Source organism: Oenanthe melanoleuca, chromosome 4 (genome assembly GCF_029582105.1).
Source record: "Oenanthe melanoleuca isolate GR-GAL-2019-014 chromosome 4, OMel1.0, whole genome shotgun sequence".
Taxonomy (NCBI): domain Eukaryota; kingdom Metazoa; phylum Chordata; class Aves; order Passeriformes; family Muscicapidae; genus Oenanthe; species Oenanthe melanoleuca.
Window position 1 is genome coordinate 46,627,575 of NC_079337.1, and position 19,977 is coordinate 46,647,551.

General features: G+C 37.1%; 1 protein-coding gene across 1 annotated transcript in view; it reads right to left on the reverse strand.

The window, feature by feature from the left end:
• The window catches only part of GRXCR1 (glutaredoxin and cysteine rich domain containing 1), a 38,341-nt gene that overhangs the window by 8,036 nt on the left and 10,328 nt on the right, over positions 1 to 19,977 (reverse strand). Inside the window, exon 2 of the mRNA XM_056489808.1 lies at positions 2,015 to 2,254. Within this exon, the coding sequence (XP_056345783.1) occupies positions 2,015 to 2,254 (240 nt within the window). The remainder of the gene's footprint in view (positions 1 to 2,014; positions 2,255 to 19,977) is intronic.

Genomic DNA, 19,977 nt, shown 5'->3' on the forward strand with positions numbered 1-19,977 from the left:
CCTTGTGCAGGTGATGCACACGCTGCCATCAGCTCTCTGTGAGCACAGGAGCTGTCTCATGCACGGTTCTCTGCCTGCAAAGCTGCTTTTCCACAAATAATGGTACTCTTACATGGAATAACTTTAATTCTCTCATTAAACTAAAGTTTGTTCCAGCTAACTACAGTGTGTCTCTTCAAGTTAAGAAAAAAAAATTAAAAAGAGAAAGGAAATGAAGCAGGAAAACACAGTCCATATCTGGGGAACTTCCTGGGTTTTAGCAGTCCAAGGCTTTTATTTTTCTTGTGCTAAACCATGTAGGTGTAGTTACCTTGCTGCAATAAATGTCTCCAGATCAGAGCACTAAATCATTTCAGTTTTCTTTGCCTGTAGGAGGTAGATTTGTCTCTTCCATAGAAAGCTACCTTCCTAATTGCCTTCATATCTATATCTCTCCAAACAATCTCATACAGTACTTCGAGAGTTGTAATGAGATTTTATTAGTTTTTACTCTGTCACACCTCTTTTAGAAAACAAGTTTCTCACAATCTTCAAAAACAAACAAACAAGCAAAACAAAACAAAAAAAAACAACTGGCAGTGACTAAATGGGCCATCCATCATACCAAAATAATTGTATCCAGGCACCTCCTACAGTTAAGCAGATAATTTATTTAATCCACTTCAGTATCTTATCTGAATTCTTTTGACAAATTGGTCATATGTGGACTGAGATTTTCTTGGAGTCAAACATAACTCACTACTTACACTTTTAACATAATAATTAGATGAGCAGATCTTCATCTGAATCCTGTTGAAATTTAAACTGCTCTTGAATGCAGGACTTCTACTCCTGGCTGGCTGGAGAACTCTCCAAATCAGAGTTTTGATAAAAGCATATTCTACAATGAAGTAAAAATCACTGTTTGCTAATATTCTGCACACAGGTGGATTTACAGCTGCTCTAGGGTCTGGCAAGGCCTAGAACAGCAAATGCATTTGGTACAATGATCAGTGAAACCTAATTCGTGCAGAACACGTGGAAAGCCTGGAAGAGACGGGGGAAAAAAAGGATAAAGTGTTCATACAGGCCCAATATTTATTATCCCTGATTGTTGGTTACACTGTATTTTGTTACTTAAATGTTTTGTGAAAATGAAAGCTTTAAGTGATGCAAACACAGAAACCTCACTGTGTTTAAATACAGTTTGCCTTCACAAATCACAGTCTCACAGTTAGTTCTAATTGCTAGCTTTTCACCACTCAAGACAAATGCCTTCTCTGAGTTTTCAAACTGTTTTCCTTGTGCCACTTTCCAGATTTTATTTTTTTTTTTTGTCCATGAAAAATACATTTCAAAAGTACAGGTTCAATGAAAAGGTGATTTCAAATGTCATTAGGCTTCTAGACCTAGAATACTCCTGTACAAATTGGGATTTTAGTTTTCCATTTGTAGTTTATATCTTACTTTAGGGCAGAGTTGGGCTCTTCTCTTTTACATTTAGACTTTTTAAGAAGTAAATATTAACCAATTTTGTATATAAAATAAGTTCAGTTGATTACAGGTCCTGACACAGACTACATCATCTAAAGTTCAATGTATATTTGAAGTCTGACACAAGAGTTAGTCTCTTATTCAACACAGATATTACTAAATGACAGGTTTATGCTATGTGTGTTCATCTTCCTAGATCAATCATACATACAGGTTCTCATAAGGAAAAAAATCAATTTCTCTAGATTTTCACGGTTTCAACTACAAAGTAAGATATTTTTAAAGTAAAAGATGATATCTTAGATGTATTTTTGCCTCTTACTCCCCTCCTGGTAGTTTCTCCTTGGTTATCTTTTGCATCTTCAGATCAATCTTATCAGTGAGGATCTGTGCAGTGCATACTACAGAAAGATTTCTGTCAGCTTGTTAACATTACTGCAGCATTGCAGGCAATTTCCTAAAAATCCTGCTTCTCATTCATCAGGATTTTCATCTGCTCCTCCCAGCTGCAGAATAAAACAAAGGTTCAGGCTTTACTTACCCCAAGATAATGGCCATCAATAAACACAACAGGGAGTGAGGGAACTTCACAGACACTTCTGCACCTTTCATCTAGTTCTTTTCCATAATCACTGTTCAGAGCAATGTTTTTTTCTTCAAACTTAACTCTGTGATTTTGAAATATCTTTCTGACCAGTTCACATCTTTCAAAAGTGGTTCTCACCACACGAAGACTGGTAGTATAAATGATTATGCGGCCAAACTCTGGCACTGATGAGACCTGGAAAAAAAATAGTTCCCATTACTTGAAGCAAAGGTTTCATATTTTCCAAGTATTGAGCAATTTTATTTAAAATATTATTTAAGAAAAAAACCCCAGCATTTTAAAAACACAATCCAACATTCAACATTTTTTCAAATGTGAAGATGAAACAGGAGGAAGGAAGTTCTTGAAAACAGCAATTTAAGGCAAATCAAGTTGTTTAAGTAAGATACAACTTGGCTTTTTTGGAAAGTCTTAAATATGGTGAATCAACATATATTTTCAAGAAACTGATATATTTTAGATCCTGGTGGACTTCCAAATGTGAATAAATTGACACTGGTCCCCTGATGTCTGATTCTATTAATATAATCACTTGTGTTTGCACAAATAGAGTCTGATAGTACCCAGACTAAGACTAAACTTGTGAGCTTAGATGTTGTTGACAATATGCTTCAAGACAAGTGTCTAAACTAAGCCTGAGCATATCCATGACCAAACATTGACTTTGAACACTTTAGGTCTCCATGCTGAACTAGATTATGACTGCAGAAGGTACAGATGTGCTTGTAATTTTTAATGGAGTTCCACAAAAAATTATTCTAACATCCAAACAACAATAAAAAAGTATATTTTGTGTGTATTCAGTGTCCAATTAAAAACCTAATGCAACTATCTGGAGAAAGTTTCACACAATTCAGATTTTGCTTCTTACTCCACTTTTCAATAAGTAAAATTTATGCTATTTCTTTCCTTTCTAGATAGTGTAAATACTACAGGGATTAATTTCCCCAAGAGAGCGTGATAGATTTTCAAGAATCATTCTTCTAAACAAAGATATTATGTTCAAATATAACTGAAATCCCAGCTTTTTTAAAGGATGATAATGCATTTCCAAGCCCTCCAAATTATGCATTGTATTCAGCAAATTATATTTAATTATTTCATCAGTATTCTGGGAGACAAAACACAAGTTAGAAAATAAAAAGCAAGGATACCTCTACTACAGTGTAGTACTGCATGGAAAATGAACCTTGATGGGTGAATAGATAATTTTTTACCTATCTCATGAATTAACTATAAAAACATGGTTGTTAAATTGGGCAGATGCCATTGCAGATTTTGTAATATAATCTGTCATGATTTATCTTACTACATATACAATAATAAAAGTACTTGAAAAAGTATATTCTGCCTAAAGAGGTGTTTACAAGATTCTTCATACAGTATAGTAAAGAGTTCTCAGGAAAAATATTTGCATTTCACAGATCACTTAGAGAATGCTGGAAGGGTAACTGCCAACATATGTAGCCATGGCTTTTCTCTCTCATTCAGGAAAGGATCTGTGTTGTGATAGGTCAATATTTTTTATTTTAGAATGGATATCAGGAATTCAATTTTAGGAAGAAGTTTTATAAAAATGGGCTACTTTTCTGCAGCCCATTTTCTAGGTTGAAAATCTGTTATACTGCTACTGAAGCATTGACTCTCCTCCAGCATATTGTTCACATGTTCCAAGTGAAAAAATTAGCTCATTCTCTCCTTAAAAGACAAGTACCCTACATAAATACTGCAAAATATTTTAGTAACTACATACGGATTGCTTGAAGGAAGATGAGTTTGTTGTTTTCATAAGTAACCAAAAGAAGCTCTTAAAATATTACTTAAATAGAAATTTTCACATATTCCTCATTTCTTCCTCCTCGGAGCGTCAATACATTCTGAAGTGCAAAACTACTCAACAGAATGGAAGCTCTTGTTCCTCCATAGCTCTAATCTCTAATGCTGCTTGTTCCCAGACACCAGAGGCTGGCAGCACAGGCACAGACAGTCATTATCTAGTGAAGCATCAGGACTGTGTGTGTCCCTACAGCATATAAATAAGCTGCTGAAGAGATGGAAAAATGGAAAGTTGTAAAGTGATCTGGAAAGATATCAAGTGGAAGGGGTGCACAGAGAGTCACTTTTACGTTTATTCCTTTCTTTTTTTCCTAATGTGGCAGTGAAGAAATACCCTTGTTTGCCATGAAAAGTATCAAGGACATTAATTAAACTATTCTCCAGGCAAATTTTGATAAAAACCTTGTTTTCTGTGCTACAAATATATACAACTTTTCCTTGCAAGGACTTTTACCATAGAAAGAAATCCTTATTGTAACCAGTCTGAAAACCACATTGGTAATGAACAACCAGAGGTTTACAGTAAGAATCTATATTAATTCTTATTTTTCTAATATAGATATTTTTCAATATAAAGGCTGGGAACTGTAATATTTAATTACCAGATTACACTCTTGAAGTAAACCAGTAAACACAGTGCTTTTCCTTCCTAGGTGGGAACTGTGGCAAAAGCATAATAAGTCACAAGAAATGTAAACAAATGAAAAGAAAGACACTTTAGAAAATGAAGTTTTACAATTTTGCTTTGCAAACTTGAAATTGGAATCACCTCATGTAACTCACAAATGCATATAAAACTCAAGGTGAAATTAAACAGAAGGCTGTTCTCTGGTTAATGGGCATGACAAAACTTTAATAAAGCTGTGTAAGTTGAACAGATGAATGTACCAATGGAGCAACTTACATTAACCACTTATTTGCACTTCTTGGAGGTGGAATTCTCATTGAAGCAAGAAGGTTATGATCCCTAAGCTTTTCATATATTTTTCATATATTTTTAGATAGATAATGCATGGCTGTAGCTCCAGTACTTTTCCTACCCTTTTCCCCTAGATATTAGAACAATAGGCTAACCTTATAACACATTCCTGAAACACTGTTTAGTCTTATTATCAGGAAGAGGGCCTACAAGAAGAACATTTTGTTTCCAACCAGAATCTGAGGAGTCATAACAAGAATGGTGCAAAGAAGCCCTTGGACCAACTCCAAGGAGTTTGACCCAGGGCTGTGTTACTGGGGCAACTGAATCTCCTATTGGATGTACCCATTAGATATCCTAATTAATTAACCTTATAAAAATTGTAGAAATCCAGCCAGGTGTGCCCATCACCACTGGGACACCTGGAACCTTCCAAATAAAGGTTTGCTTTTTACTTTACTATTCTAATACTGTTGCAAGGGTTTTTTCTCTTTTGATAATAAGCAACACTTATGGATACCATTTGGCAATTATTGTGTCATATTCAGGAAATCCTGTGCACATGGGCCAAGGTTATGCTCAGAGAAAGTGCCTGTCTGGAAAGAAGGAAGGGACTTAAGTTTTCAGAGGGAAATGAAGTTGCTTCAGTAGCACTCCTCTACATCATTTACAGCTCTTAGTTTAGCAGCCCAATGTCACCATCTCCCCAAGAGTCTAAGGGCACATTCTGCTGTATTGCCTCAGCCTGAAGAGCTTGCATTTTTCTTGGGAGTGTCAAGTTGCCAGCAACAGCCAGAGGCATGACCTTCATCACTTCACAGCATAGCTGCCACTTCCAGCCTAAGAAACAGCTGCCCTTTTTTTTTCTGTCTAGAGAGAAAGAGTAATTGTTTCACCAGTTCAATCCTGTTCATGATTGAACATGAAAAAACCACGTTACTTAATTTGCACTTAACTCAGTCTTTTCCTAGACTTCTTTATCAGGTCAGCCAGGGCTTTTGTAAATTCTAGAATCATAGAATCATAGAATCATTGAATGGTTTGGATTGTAAGGGATCTTAAGGATCACCTGCTTCCAACAGCCCTGCCAGGAGCATGTTCACCTCCTGCTAGACCAGTTCAAAGCCCTGTCCATCCTGGTCCTGATGTACAACTGGGAGAAATCCAGCCCTCTGCCATCCCACTGGCATCCATTTGACATGGCTGCAACTAAATATAATCCTTAACTGGGCAAATCTTGAGGGATATCATCCATGAGGCTAAATTTGTGTTCTCATTATCAAGTGGCACCACAAGAGAAAAGAAGAAATTGATGGTGAAAAAGAAAAGGCAAGATGATGAGCAAGCAGATGAGCAATAAAATGAAAGGATGCTGGGGACTGAAAAACAGCTGAAAATACAAAAATAACCAAAACCAGATGATAAACCAAACCCTAAAATATCAGGATACTGAGAGAGCAAGAGTAGTAGAAACTAAATGTATAAACAAAAACATGAAAAATATGACCCCCTCCCCCCAAAAAAGAGACAGTCAGTAACACAAAACAAAGTAAATGATAAAACAGAGAGAAGGTCACTGAAATAAGATATCCCAAGCCTTTTTTAAAAGAAATCCCAGTAGTCAATATAACTGTACAGCAAATATATTACAGAATATGTGAATATCCAAGTTGTTTGAAAATTCTGGATTGTCTTTAAAAAAAAACCAAACACCTGTTGTATATCACTAGAGCTTCAGAAATATGAAATATTTGAGAACCACACTTCTAAAACTGTTTTCTCTATAACAGTTGCCTCAACAATAATAACAGACCTCTCAGTGGCTCTGAAAAAACAGTACAACGGTCAGGAGTTTCCTTGGTTCTTCTGAAAGCCAGATAAACACCACAAATCTCTCACAAATATCTCTGATTCAGACTTTCCCACTATATCTTATCCCTGAATTTTGGGCCCAGCTGCAGCAGCAGAAATGTCCATGTTTTTCTATTGGTCTCATGGTTACCTGCCAGTCTGAGCAGATATTTCACTTCTGTTTGTGTGGGGAATTTATAAATTTAACTATTGAATAACAATACTAAATTAATTCTTCAGCATATTCACCATGAATCACTCTCTAAAACACTATAGTTTTTCTTTAATATATTTTACTACAATTTTGTCTGCCTCACTGACTTTGAGTGGCTTTTTTTTGGACCAAAACCCTTAACAAGGATATTTGTGCAGCATTACTAATAGTTATTAGTAGACCAAGCCAATGCTTTTCAGCTTGTAGTGTAATGACCACTGCTATCCCTTGGGGCATAAAGTGATTGCTCCTAAAACAGTGGTGAAATTTGCTTTTTGAAAACCTTTGTGTACAACCATGCCTGCAAACAAACAGACAAGTCCATCGGTGAGAGTAATACTGTACTCATGACATTAACATTATCATTGTTATTTGGTTGCAAATGAAAACCATGAGAGCAACACTATCAAAGTTGTCACAGCATTTTTTTTAATCCTCTTTAATGTATTTTAACCCCATCAGTTGAAAAGAACAGCTATTAACATGCATATAATAGATCATTCATTTCAATGGAAGCATCACCCACAAATTTACATTTTATTAGTTTAAATAAAAAATAATAAATGAAAAAAAATTAGCTGGTACAGTACTTTGATAAAAGCTGAAATGCTTTATCATGTATGACATTTTTAAAGGTTTTTACTATGTTCAGGTATAACACTCAGCATGTTGTTCATGCAGTACTGAATTGTTTGTGTGACCTAAATCAAGGGCTGATATACCCTTCTCTGTCTCGCAATATCATCTTTCAGCATCTCAGAGTGTTCTGCTGAATTATGCACCCCTTGGCTCTGTAATTAGATACTATCAGGCTGGCAGAAGTATCTGCTTCACTTGCTAGGCTGAGGCAGGAATCTAGAGCACATTACTAACCCTGTGCCAGAGATGCTTCAGTGAGTAAATGCAACACACATCATCTGACAAAAATGTTGAGCAGAAGAAAACAAACATACATATGCATTTATATATATATATATATATATATATATATATATATATGTCTAAAATCTTTGAATTAAGCTGCTTACTTCCTAATTGGAATAGCATCATTTATAGCTTGAATTTGTGTCAATAACTGCATGGCAAGAAGAATTGTGATTTAACAATAACCTGATCACAGTCTGGTTGGAACTTTCTGTTCTCATTTTACACTCAGAAAATGAAGAGAGGGAAAGAATAACTATGAGTTTCTTGTTGAAGAAGTTCTGCAGGGAAAGTACCAAAATTTAAGCATTTAATTTCCACAAGATTTAAAAGCTTTTACTAGCTTTTGAATTTTAAAAGACTTCTAAAATATATACTAAAAGTAGTGAATACTTTCTGGAGGATAATTTGATAAAAGTCAAAAGCTATGACCAAAGTGCTTCAATTTTTTTCTACTTGATTCTCCGTAAGAACATACTTTTTCAAAAATGAATATCATTTTATGAAAAACATGCTTTCCATCAAGTTGCTGTTTATACAAAAACATGCAACATTTAATGAGATGGCTGCAGATTGAAGGTCTATGTTCAAGAAAAACCCAAAATATTTGCCATCATAACCACACAGAACAGTGCTAATGGTGCTGTGCACCAGTCCATTCTGTTTGTTGATTGCCTGGTTCAAATAGAAGTTTTAATACCATTTTTCAGGAAGAATTGATTTGGTAGATTTCATTAACCAAAGTAGAATGTTTTTCTTTGGCAAGTAAGATCTGTTTACACATACTGGAGCTGTTTCAAGCAGTCCCCAACCTTGGTGTGCATTCTTCATATGAAATCCCATTCCTATCCACTTCACTGTTTCCAGTCCAACCTCACACAACAAAGCACAGTGCACATGTAAATTTGAATCTACATCTCTCTTAAGTACTTTGCTACATTAGGACTTCAGTCCTGTTTGCATTTCCTTCAAGGACCCAGCACTACATCAATATCCTATTAAATGGAGGAAGCCATACATATTAGAAAAGCTCAATAGATTGAAGTCTGGCTTTTGCAACACAGCACTCAAACACCCAAGTCAAAGCATGTACTGGCCTTCTCTTAAAATAACACTAAACCTTTTCTTATACAGTTTTGGCAGTTGCAGGGACTATAAACTGTAGGACTTGTCATCTTTGACCCCTTAGGGCAGTGGAATGATATCGCCAGTAGCCACCCCATGACTATCAGCAAGATGAGAAGGTCCACTGACATCAATTTACAAGTGAGAGCCTAGATAGGAGACTCCCAAACAAATACTAGCTTTGTTAAAAAAAAAAAAAAAAAAAAGTGATCAGGTCACTGTTTTTCTCAGCTCTTAAAATAGCACAAATACTTGTGTGGCTTTTGTCAGGCTGTGTGCTGTAACTCACCTCACCCACAAACAGCAGCCCTAGGAATGCACCAAAATTCCAAAAGCTGTGTAGGAGCCCAGGCTGCTCTTCCTGTCATAACACAGGACATGAGACATCTCTTCTGTTCCTATTTGTATTTCATAGGGCTGGGTAACTCCTAGGAGCTGGGCACAGTTACAGAGAAGGGCAGTGATCCAGCAACAACCTGAATTCTTTGATCTAACTCCTGCACTATTCTTGTCTCTCTTATCTACAAACACAACATATACTGCTGATTGTAAAATAGCACAGTTTTACCTCCTGAAGGTTGACATCCTCAAAATTGTTCAGTGTGAAATAGATGCAGAATGCAATTATACCTCCAATATTGGTAAAGCATATTTATATATGTCTGAAATTCATTTCTATTTTTCAGACTGTACATCAATGTTGGGGATGTCAGAAGAAAAATAACAAAAATAATAATAATACTGCATGTGGTATTTATACTGTTCCTTTTATCCTAAAATCACCTGGCAGTATACTAAAATATGAAAAACCATCTATCCTCTGACACCACGTGTATGTGTTGTTACCCTTTCTGTTCCTCCAATATTACAATATAACATCATGTCTCTTTTCCTGCCACTGCAGGCTTTTCCACATATCTTCAGCACAGACTGTTGTTCAAGGGATAGCAAAGTGTTTTCATTTCAAAGCAGAAAAAATACTTGTAATACCACAGCAAAGGAGCACAGGGCATGACCTGGCCTCTCCCTGCTCTTTATAATGAATGCTTCAGCTAAGGGCGGGCTCAGAGGGTACAGAGACCACAGCAGAGCTCACCTCCCAGTGTCCTTACTGCTGCTCATCCAGCACTCACTCACAGCCAGGTTGCAGCCTGCTCACAGGTGACCTGAGCCCTGACAAGAGACAGGTTATCTCCCCAGGGCTCATGGGCTCTGCCAGACCCTGTTTCCTCTGCCTCTGTAGCCTCCAGAGCCAAAGTGTGCCATACACACCTAGCTCTGACTCTGGGGTAAAAGCAGCTCCTGTTCAACAGGTCACAGCAATGCTGTCAAGTCAGCCAGGAGAAATTTTTTTTCAAATAAATGAAAATTATGTTCAAATTAGTTGAAAGGAGATTGCTATCTGCCCACATCTAATTGGATTTTATTTATCAAGTGCTGAAAGTTCTATCAGTATTTTCTTATTAATGTATTTATGCCATTCAGCATATGATAGGATAAAATGAAACATTTGAAAATCAGAAGCAAATCTGTCATTAACTCTAACCTAGTCTGCACTTCTCCTGGGAAGAAACACTGTAATATAATGCTTGCTTCTCTTTTGCTTCCTCAGTTCTTATTTGTCTCTCACCTCATATTTACCAACTTGACATTTCCAAGAAATTCTTCTCAAAAAAAAAAAAAGAGAGAGTATCTGGGAAGACTCTTGGAAATGTTCCTCTGGTTGGTAAGAAAGAAGAAGCTTTTCTTTGTTCTGCAAGGAAACTCCTCACAAAGGCTGAAGGGGAAAGGCAGGAGCTGCTGAAAATAGTTTTGCTTTTAGAAGTTTATGAGGCACTAGAAGCCAAAACAAGGAAGGTCCAACAACCTCCTTTCACACTGTGCAGTTCTTTGAACCATTGGCTGTATTCAGCAGAAGCCAGACAAGATGTTCCTAGACTGTCCTGTGACATTTATATTAAGTCCCTTCAGGTAGAGCCTCCTGTGAGGGGAAGAGGCTAATAGAGGCTATTATTTGGATAATAGGCTATTATTTGAATATCCCTTAATTGTTGCAGAGATCTGTGTGATTCAATTTGCTGATGTCCTCTTCCCCTCTCATTAGCCTTATAAAGGCACCAAGTAAAACATAATATTATGGAGCACAAAAAAAATATCAATACAATATTAGAGCCGGCCACAAGGTCCCACAGGTAATATTTTTGCCTGTAAAAAATTGGACTGCCAATAACTTTGAAATTTCCACTACCAAAGAAAATCATAAAATGGTTTTGGTTGTAAGCAGACCTTTAAGCCTACCTAGTTGCAGCCCCCATGTTATGGGCAGGGTCACCTTCCACTGAATCAGGTCACTCAAAGCCTCATCCAGCCTGGCCTTGAACATTTCCAGGGATGCCCACAACTTTTCTGGGCAACCAGTTCATAACCCCCAAAGTAAGAATTTCTTCCTAATATCTAATCTACACCTACCCTTTTTCTGTTGGAAGCTATTCCCCCTAGTTCTAGCTCTACATCTTTATGACTCCTTTCACATCAGAAAAATCTAACACAAAATTCAGTATAGCACAATTTTCTCAACAGCATTAACCAGAGAAACTATTTCAGAATATTTTCATCAACCATAACAATCACCATGCAAAATATTATGCAAAACTTTTCTAAGGACAGAGAGGTCCAGTTCTTTGCCATTTACAGCAGGAACCTCCCAGTGCAATATTAAGGCAGAAGTCAGAAAATATCTAAGCCAAGTTTCAGCAAGGCATATGATAACATTCCCCTTCATTTTCAAAGTGTTCTGTGGGATGTCACACCAAAATTGACAACTGAAACCTCATATACAACCTTTCAGACTTATTATGATCTCTCCTACAAAATATGTCTCTGTAGCCAAATATTTCCTGGATTAAGTAGCATTTTAAATCAGGAATTGGGTGTTGTCCCATTACTTTGCTTCCTTTGAGTTTATCAATCATTGTAAGCCATAGAAGGAATTTGTCTAGGATGATTATTTTATATCTATTTGTTTGGCTTACAATACACATACTTTTTGAGGCCTTAAACCAATTCTAATTGGTAACCAAGATTCAGCCCTGTAAAAGTAAATGTGACAGAGCCAGTGCTCTGTCATTCACAAGGCATCACTAAATAAAGTGAATGAAACAGCAGTATTTCCTAGAATACACTAGGCAAAGGGAATGTATTTGCCATTAAGAAGGTTGACTGGAGGTATACTTCATAAAATTATTTTCTATTTCTTGAAGCACAATTCTTGGAATACACATTAGTGATTATTCACCTCGATAAAGTTCCAATGAAGCTAGGATATGCATTTTACCAAATACAGTGTTTTTTTATCAGGTAAGCAAAATGGGCTCAGACCATGTGGGAAGTACACTGGCTTTTTCTGACATTGATCTTCATTTTCACTGAGAGCTTGAGTGTTTCTCAGCCTTCAGTGACAGGGGCACGACACATTCCAGCCTTATTTTTTCATCTATTAGTTTAGTAACTATTTTGTCATCTCTGAAACAAGCTCATTGGGAGAGAGTAAAGTTAATTATTGATCTGGTGCTGTTCATCAAACAGCCTGTTCTTATCTTATCCTCTTCTTCCCTCATCCATTCATTTAAGAGTAACAAGATTTGCTATACAAGAGAAAAGGTGCTGGGATTATTTCATTTAGAAACTCAGTATTTTCAAAATGGCTCCTTTGAGACTGGAAACAACACTAGACCATCTAACCTTTTCTTTCCAGCAAAACAAGCTCAGTGGGAAAATGCTGCTGTTTCTGATAAGTACTTTTTGCTTTTCATTGTTGTTTTACAGTATATTTAATATGAGAATACTTAATATCTACTTTAACCTATACAGAACACAACATTGCCCAGAGAAGTTGTGAATACCTCACAAGTGGTCAAGGCAGGGTTAAATGGAGACTCTGGGCAACCTCATCCAGCAAGTGGCATCCCTGCCCATGGCAAGGGAGCTGGATCCAGATAATCTTTAAGGTCACTTCCAACATAAACCATTCTGTAATTCTGTAATTCCACATTGTGCAAACTGCAGTCAGCACTTGTCCTAAAAATGAACTTGCTTTGGCATGGGGTTATGCCATATTTCCCCTCTGTGCCTACTCAGTATTGCAAGGTTGATTGTACCATGCTGTAACCTGGCATCCAACCAGGGAAACATTTGTTTTCCACAGGTGCAGTGCTAGTAGGAGATTTATAAGCTAGTGTTCCTGATGTTTGATTATCTGCTATGTTTGATAAATGGCTTTCAGCTGAACATTCTGAGTGGCAATATAAACATTTTTTTCTTTGTTTGATGTAATCATTGGATCAGGAAATTGAAACTCATACTTCTGCACAATTGTGTTACAGTGTTATATATTAACTCTCTGATTTGCTTCTTGGGTCTTTGACTGCATAAAATAAATGCTCATTGGAAGTGCTTATTAAATTTTATTACCACCTCTTAAAAGCTAGACTGTGCCAGTCAGAAACAGATGAAGAGCAAAATTTAGGAAAATTAAATGCACAAATTTTGAAAAACTTTAAATTACCTTGTGGTCAGAACTGAATTTCTGGGAAGAATTACACTACAGTTTGTTCTTTTAGCTAAAAAAAGTTATAAAGAAAATTCACCATAAGATGAGGTTAAAATATGGGTATTTTTAAGCTGTAATCAGAAGAATGAAAAAAGGATTAAATCAATGTTGGTCACCAACAAGTGTGGTTGAAGTACAGTGTTAAAAAACCTCCTATGTACTCCCATTCAACTGTCTTTGCCAAAACTTCTGAATTCAAGTTGTAATTGAAAACTCATTTCCCTCATCCCTTTTTCTTTCTTTACTTCAAAGATCTGACCAGACTGCAGAGTAAGCTTCCATTTCCCCCTAGAAATCCTGATTGCTCTTCATCTTTCCTCTATGTCAAAGTCATTAATTTTAAAATAAGTTTTAAAATGCACACCCAGTTTTGCCAGGCCTCCAGGAGTGATTTGATTTCCTCTAACACTGCCAGCACGTGGAAGCCATTTTCCTGCTGCCTCTCACTTTTGGCTTTATTCTCTCAAGTCAGAGTCCTTCACTGCCACACTTCAGCTTTCTGACAACTATCAAGGGACTGATTTAAGTGCCTTTTCATGAGACTTACAAAATTACAAGCCTGTGCTGCAGGTGGGCTGCAGGAGAGCCAAATTCCATGGTGCCAGCTCAGGAGTAGATGGCACCTCCTTGCTCTGTTCCAGTAGGGCTGAGCACACAATGAATCAGCCAAAATGGGACAGCAGCAGCAAAATGGGACAGGTCTCACAGCACTAAGCAGATAAATGTCCCCAGATGGAGCTAGGGGCATTTGTGGTGAACACAGTTTCCTGGTTTCTGGACAACTATATTCACTGCAAGTATCACAAACATCTTGTCCTTTTGTATGGATATCATCACCATGCATTGCCATGGAGCATGCACAATGCCATCATTTCAGGTGAACTCTGCCTTTCTGGCACTTTCTGTTGATTGCAGTTTATGTCTAAAATGTGCTGAATTCAAAGTATTGCTTCTCTCTCTGGTAGGTTTGTTGAGGAATTTTCTGAGTCCAAGTGAACACACTTATCTAAGCATCTTAACAATGAAAATACAGAGCACTTAAAATTATTTTGGTTTCTCCACAGCCAACACATCAGCTTCTCAGGCTCCAAAACAATATTTCTAAAACTGGAATCACAGGTCTTCCATTTCCCTCCAGATATCTCTATGAATTCATATACCAGAGAGCTTTCTCCAGCATCTCACAGGCAAATTCGATTTTCTCCACAAGCATTTGATTTATCTCCTCTACAATATCAGTGTTTCTATTTTATTTCCCTCCTGCCAATCCTCTGTATTCACAGTCATAGACCTTGTGTAATCATTGCTCAAGATTTTCTGGAAACTAATTACTTTAACTCAGTATCTCCCAATGAGGAGAGGAGAGGAGAGGAGAGGAGAGGAGAGGAGAGGAGAGGAGAGGAGAGGAGAGGAGAGGAGAGGAGAGGAGAGGAGAGGAGAGGAGAGGAGAGGAGAGGAGAGGAGAGGAGAGGAGAGGAGAGGAGAGGAGAGGAGAGGAGAGGAGAGGAGAGGAGAGGAGAGGAGAGGAGAGGAGAGGAGAGGAGAGGAGAGGAGAGGAGAGGAGAGGAGAGGAGAGGAGAGGAGGACCTTTGCTTCCATGCTCACAGAACAGCAGCATAGCAGTTTATGCAATGTGCCCTGGACATTGAGTAAGATACAGGCATTTTAAAGTGGCTGGAAATTGGGAAGACAAACTAAATGTGAGAGTAAAAATCTTTCACACCTTATCATTCCTGTATGTTTTCTATGTCTATTAACAGATAACACAGAGGACAGGCAAACTGGAAGGTCACTGTTATTTCAGTGTAGCTTGCAAACAGAAACTAATTAATGTAAAAGAGGGGGGAAAAGTCTACAGCATGTCACCTAAGGAAATCAGTAAATTAAAAATGTATGGCTTGAGCTGCATAGCATCTGCCTGCCTGAAGCTGTGCCTGTAAATAGTGTGGAAGACCACAGAATTGAAACAATGGATCCCAGATGGGTCATGAGAAGAATGTTAGTATTAATTACACAATTATAAAAAAATTACAGTCCCCAGAAATCTGAGAATAAGTCTCCATTCTTAGAAGATTTGTCCTAGATTGCATCATTTAATTTCCTACTGCTTAAGAGTTGAGTTACCACTTGATGATAACAGTTATATGTAGGAGTATGAAAATAATTATTATTCAACTGCTGATCTAGCAACAGGAACAAATAGACTGAGTGAAATGAAATTTGAACTTTGATAAAATAAAACTTTTTCTCAAGTTTAAAAAACATTGTTCAACTTTTTTCTTTTTCTTTTTTTTTTCCTTCTTTTTTCTATTTTCAGGTTCTACTCAAAACAAGAGAGGCTGGAAATAAAAGGAGGGAGAATGTAGGTCCACTTGAAAGTGTTCTGATTAGTACTTAGTGTTTGGTCACTTGACCAAAATGAACTTTTACACATCTCTAGGCCTGCTTATATTTGGATGTATGTATGAAATATTTGAATAAATTACTAGCTATTTTTGTGGCATAGTTATTTTTCGTACTGTCAATTGACATTTTAAGTTATTTTGGGGATTTCCCTCTAATAACGTAAGAAATATTTTTCAAATATTCTTGCTTCTCTTGGAAGTGAATTTTTAATCCTACTACATACTCAGACTTTGGCAGTAATTCTGCTGTTTACTTATGTATCAATTCCCATGATGACACTGTGAATTTCTAAAAAAAGAAAGAAAATGCATTTGTCTGAAACAGCAGTTGTGGAGCTCAAATCCTATTTTCTCTTGTCATGAGCAGATTTTCATTTTGCTTGTTATTTATCACACTGTTCTAGGTGTTTGAATCTATGTTGTCTATTTGGGGACAATCATTGGCCACCTCGTGTCCTCTTTGAGAGTATTCTGTAAGTAAGGATGGCTTTAGTCAGAAGTGAGCTAGAACAGGACTTGCTGAGGATAGAGAGATAAGGATGAAAATGTTTGATATCTCAGAACATGTGGAAAAGTTAGCAGACAGCATGGCTCTGAGTAAGCCCTGGTTTGTGAACCCTGACCCCATCTGTCTGTAAGCACTGCTACTTCCCTCAATAGAACATTTCATACTGCAGAGACACAGATTTGTGCAACCAGCAGCAAATGGCTTTCATGAAAATTACAATGTCTGCTCTGGCCCATTTATTTTTAACTTGGCAGCAGCTTTGGAATACCCTGTATAGTGTTTTCTGGCAGGCAGATGAAGTTTAAAAGAAGATTTCTATCCCTTCTCTCTTTCTCCTTCACCAATTCCCTATTCTTTCTAAAATATTCTTTTGTTGTCCTTATGTAGAGACTGGTAAATATTAATAATAACATAATAGTAACACATACATACAGGAATCTCTGACTCATTTTACATTTAAACATTGCCAGGTGCAGTTAATGCATGCAGTGATCCCTTTATAGTTCCCAAATGTTAGTTTGGTTAATTAACAGGCATTAGAGGTCTTTGAAAACTATTCTAGTCTGTTGGGCTTCTTACAAATGCCATTTATCATATATCTGACTGGACAATAGAACAGTTAGCTGGTGAGATCCTGCTCATGATATTACATGGCTCTTTTTTCTTTGTCAGCTATGCTTTGTGTGGTAAGTGGGCCTGATTTCCCAAGTCTTACTTTCAGTGTACCAGATATACTTTCAGTATATCATAGGAAACAACACAATAGTCCACTACCTATTTATATTTGCAGCAGTGCTGCAACTGGTGATTTTCCTAGTGCTAGAGGATCAGCAACTGAAAACTGCTATTAAGGAATGCCCTAATCAGTAACACTTAGCTCAGTCAAAAATATATTGCATATTCATTGAAAAATGTTTCAGACTTTCATGGATTAATTACAGCCTAGAGTCAGTCTTTCATATACAACAGAACTGTTCACTCAAAAAACAACTAAAGAAGGAAAAAGCATAAATCAAGTGTCATTCTCAACTGCAATCATCAGCAGAGAATACTTAAAAATTGCTAACATTCTTCACAATTTACCTTCCTAAGCAATAAAACAAGAGGAAAAGGTTAAACAAATTCTGGTTTTGATTTGGGTTACACCCTGGAGTTTCAAGCTCAGCCAACAACAAGCTTTTAGTTAAAAGTTATTTTATCTTTTATTGTATTCCTACAAATGGAAGCTGAAAGGAGATACATTAAAATCCTGAAACTCCCAGGGGATGGTGAGCAAATCAGGGAAACCACACCTCTCTCTCAGTTTTCAGTTCCAAACACCCCACATATAATGTACCTTTTCTTTCCTGACACTTTATGCAACTTGAAGTGTAGCTGAGCTGTCACTTGCACCACACTGAAGTTAAGGAAAGGACAACTATTTGTCAGGTGGGCACAGAGCATTATCTCACCTGGGGTCACAAAGCACTCTGCAGCTGATTTCTGAATGAATTCTGCACGGGTCTTTGAGTGAGGCAGAGACCAAAGTTATGGTGTGATTAGTGCACCAAAGTGCTGATTCAATCCTTACCTCCCAGAAAGCCCTATGACTCAATACATGCAAGGGATGCAAAGGAGTATTTTTGTACTTACAGCACTACTGTGTCCTGCAGTAGCACTGAGTGATGAAGGACCTTGTTTCCCCTCTATATTACTTAACCTAATTGGAACTATGCTCTCAGCTATCTCATTACTTAATAATACCTAGAAATTTGGTACCTTCATCTTCAAACCCTGAGCAGTTAATTATTACTTATATACTCAATTATCCATTTTTTAAATTAAAGATCCATCTACACTGCACACTTAAAGTTCTTTGTTTCTTTTTTAAGCAATAGATTTTTTTAAATGGCAAACAGCATGAGATTATTATGCAGATACAACTCCTAGACAGCATACATAAAACAGCTCTGCCCTAGAATAGCCCATGCTGTGGCTGCTGGCCTTGATGTATGAAAGGGGACAGATGACTCATCCACCAGTTCTTTGTGAGCAAAATACAAGACAGCTTAATGGAACAGAATTATAGACTTCATTGCTGGAAAGACTATAAGGTGTAAGCTTTTGTTTTCTTTTGGTTTTTAACCATATAGGTATGATATCTGAAAATCAGAATATAGCACTTTGTATGCTTTATACAAGCTCCTAAACCTGTTAGTGAAAAGAGCTACCAAGTTAGTTATTCTGTATATATCACACCAGCAGCTGGACTAATGTTTTTATCAAAGCCATTGTAAGCAACTTTACGTTCTAGTCTGATTCAGGATTTTGGTCAGAGGTGTATTTTTTAAGTAAAATGTTCTTATAATCATACTTTTCATATAATAATGTTCCTACAGTGGGGCTAGAATCTATACCATGTTATAGAATTAAATGTGCTCTGTTCCAGGAATAAGACTACAAATAAAGAAGCTGAGTTTATTAAATCATTTGTCTGCTTTTCTTTTGGAATAACATTTCAATGGTTTCTTTGCATGGATATTATTTAATACCATGCAGCAAGAAAAATCAATAACAACATGTATTCTAATTTCATATCATGTCTTCAAAAAATGCTGAAACTCCATACTTGATTACATTTCTGCCAGCTGAATAATCTTCTTCCAAAATGAGATTTAAGACAGCATAAAAAACAGATCAGAAACTTAACTAGACTGCTCTCCATTTTTGAAACCTCTTGACCTTATGAAACCACCTGTCTGAAGGAACTGCATGATTCAAGACTTCTCCCAGACAGGAGCAGCTAAAAAACCCCTATAGTATTAATTATCTGCATTCAGCTTAAAAATTGGCCAGTAAAAGTGTCCTTCCACCCCACATCTTCCACACAGTGTGAAAGAGTATCATCCACCAGCAGACAGGTTTGCCAAACGCTTGACCACACAGCAGATACAACAGTTGCCATGGCAATATTTTCCAGTTAGATGAAGAGAATATATTTCCTGAACAAGTCCTTTAGAAATTGAGCTTTTTAAATCCTTATGACACTTTTAAGTTTCAACTTGAAGGGTCTGAGTAGGTGCACATATTTTTGAATCATTGTGGGATTTGGAAGACCAACCAGATTTACCCACTGCATATGATTCTATAGAATCATAGAATTCTACAGAATCATAGAATTCATTTGCAGGATGCTTTCAACTAGACCAGGTTATACAGAGACTTATCCAGCCTGGCCTTGAGCACTTTCAGGGGATGGGCATCCACAACTTCCCTGGGCAAGCTCTTCTAATGCCTCACTACCCCACAGTAAAGAATCTTTTCCTAATATCTAATCTACTGCCTTTGAATTTGAAGAATTCCCCCCTGTCTGTCTCTGCATGCTCTTGTATGAGCCTTGCCCCATCTTTCCTCTAAGTTCCCTTCAAGTACAGGAAGTCCACAATCAGATTACCCCAAAGCCTCTCTTTTCTGGGCTGGACAAACCAAATTCTCTCAACCCTTCCTCATTAGAGAGTCTGATCAAC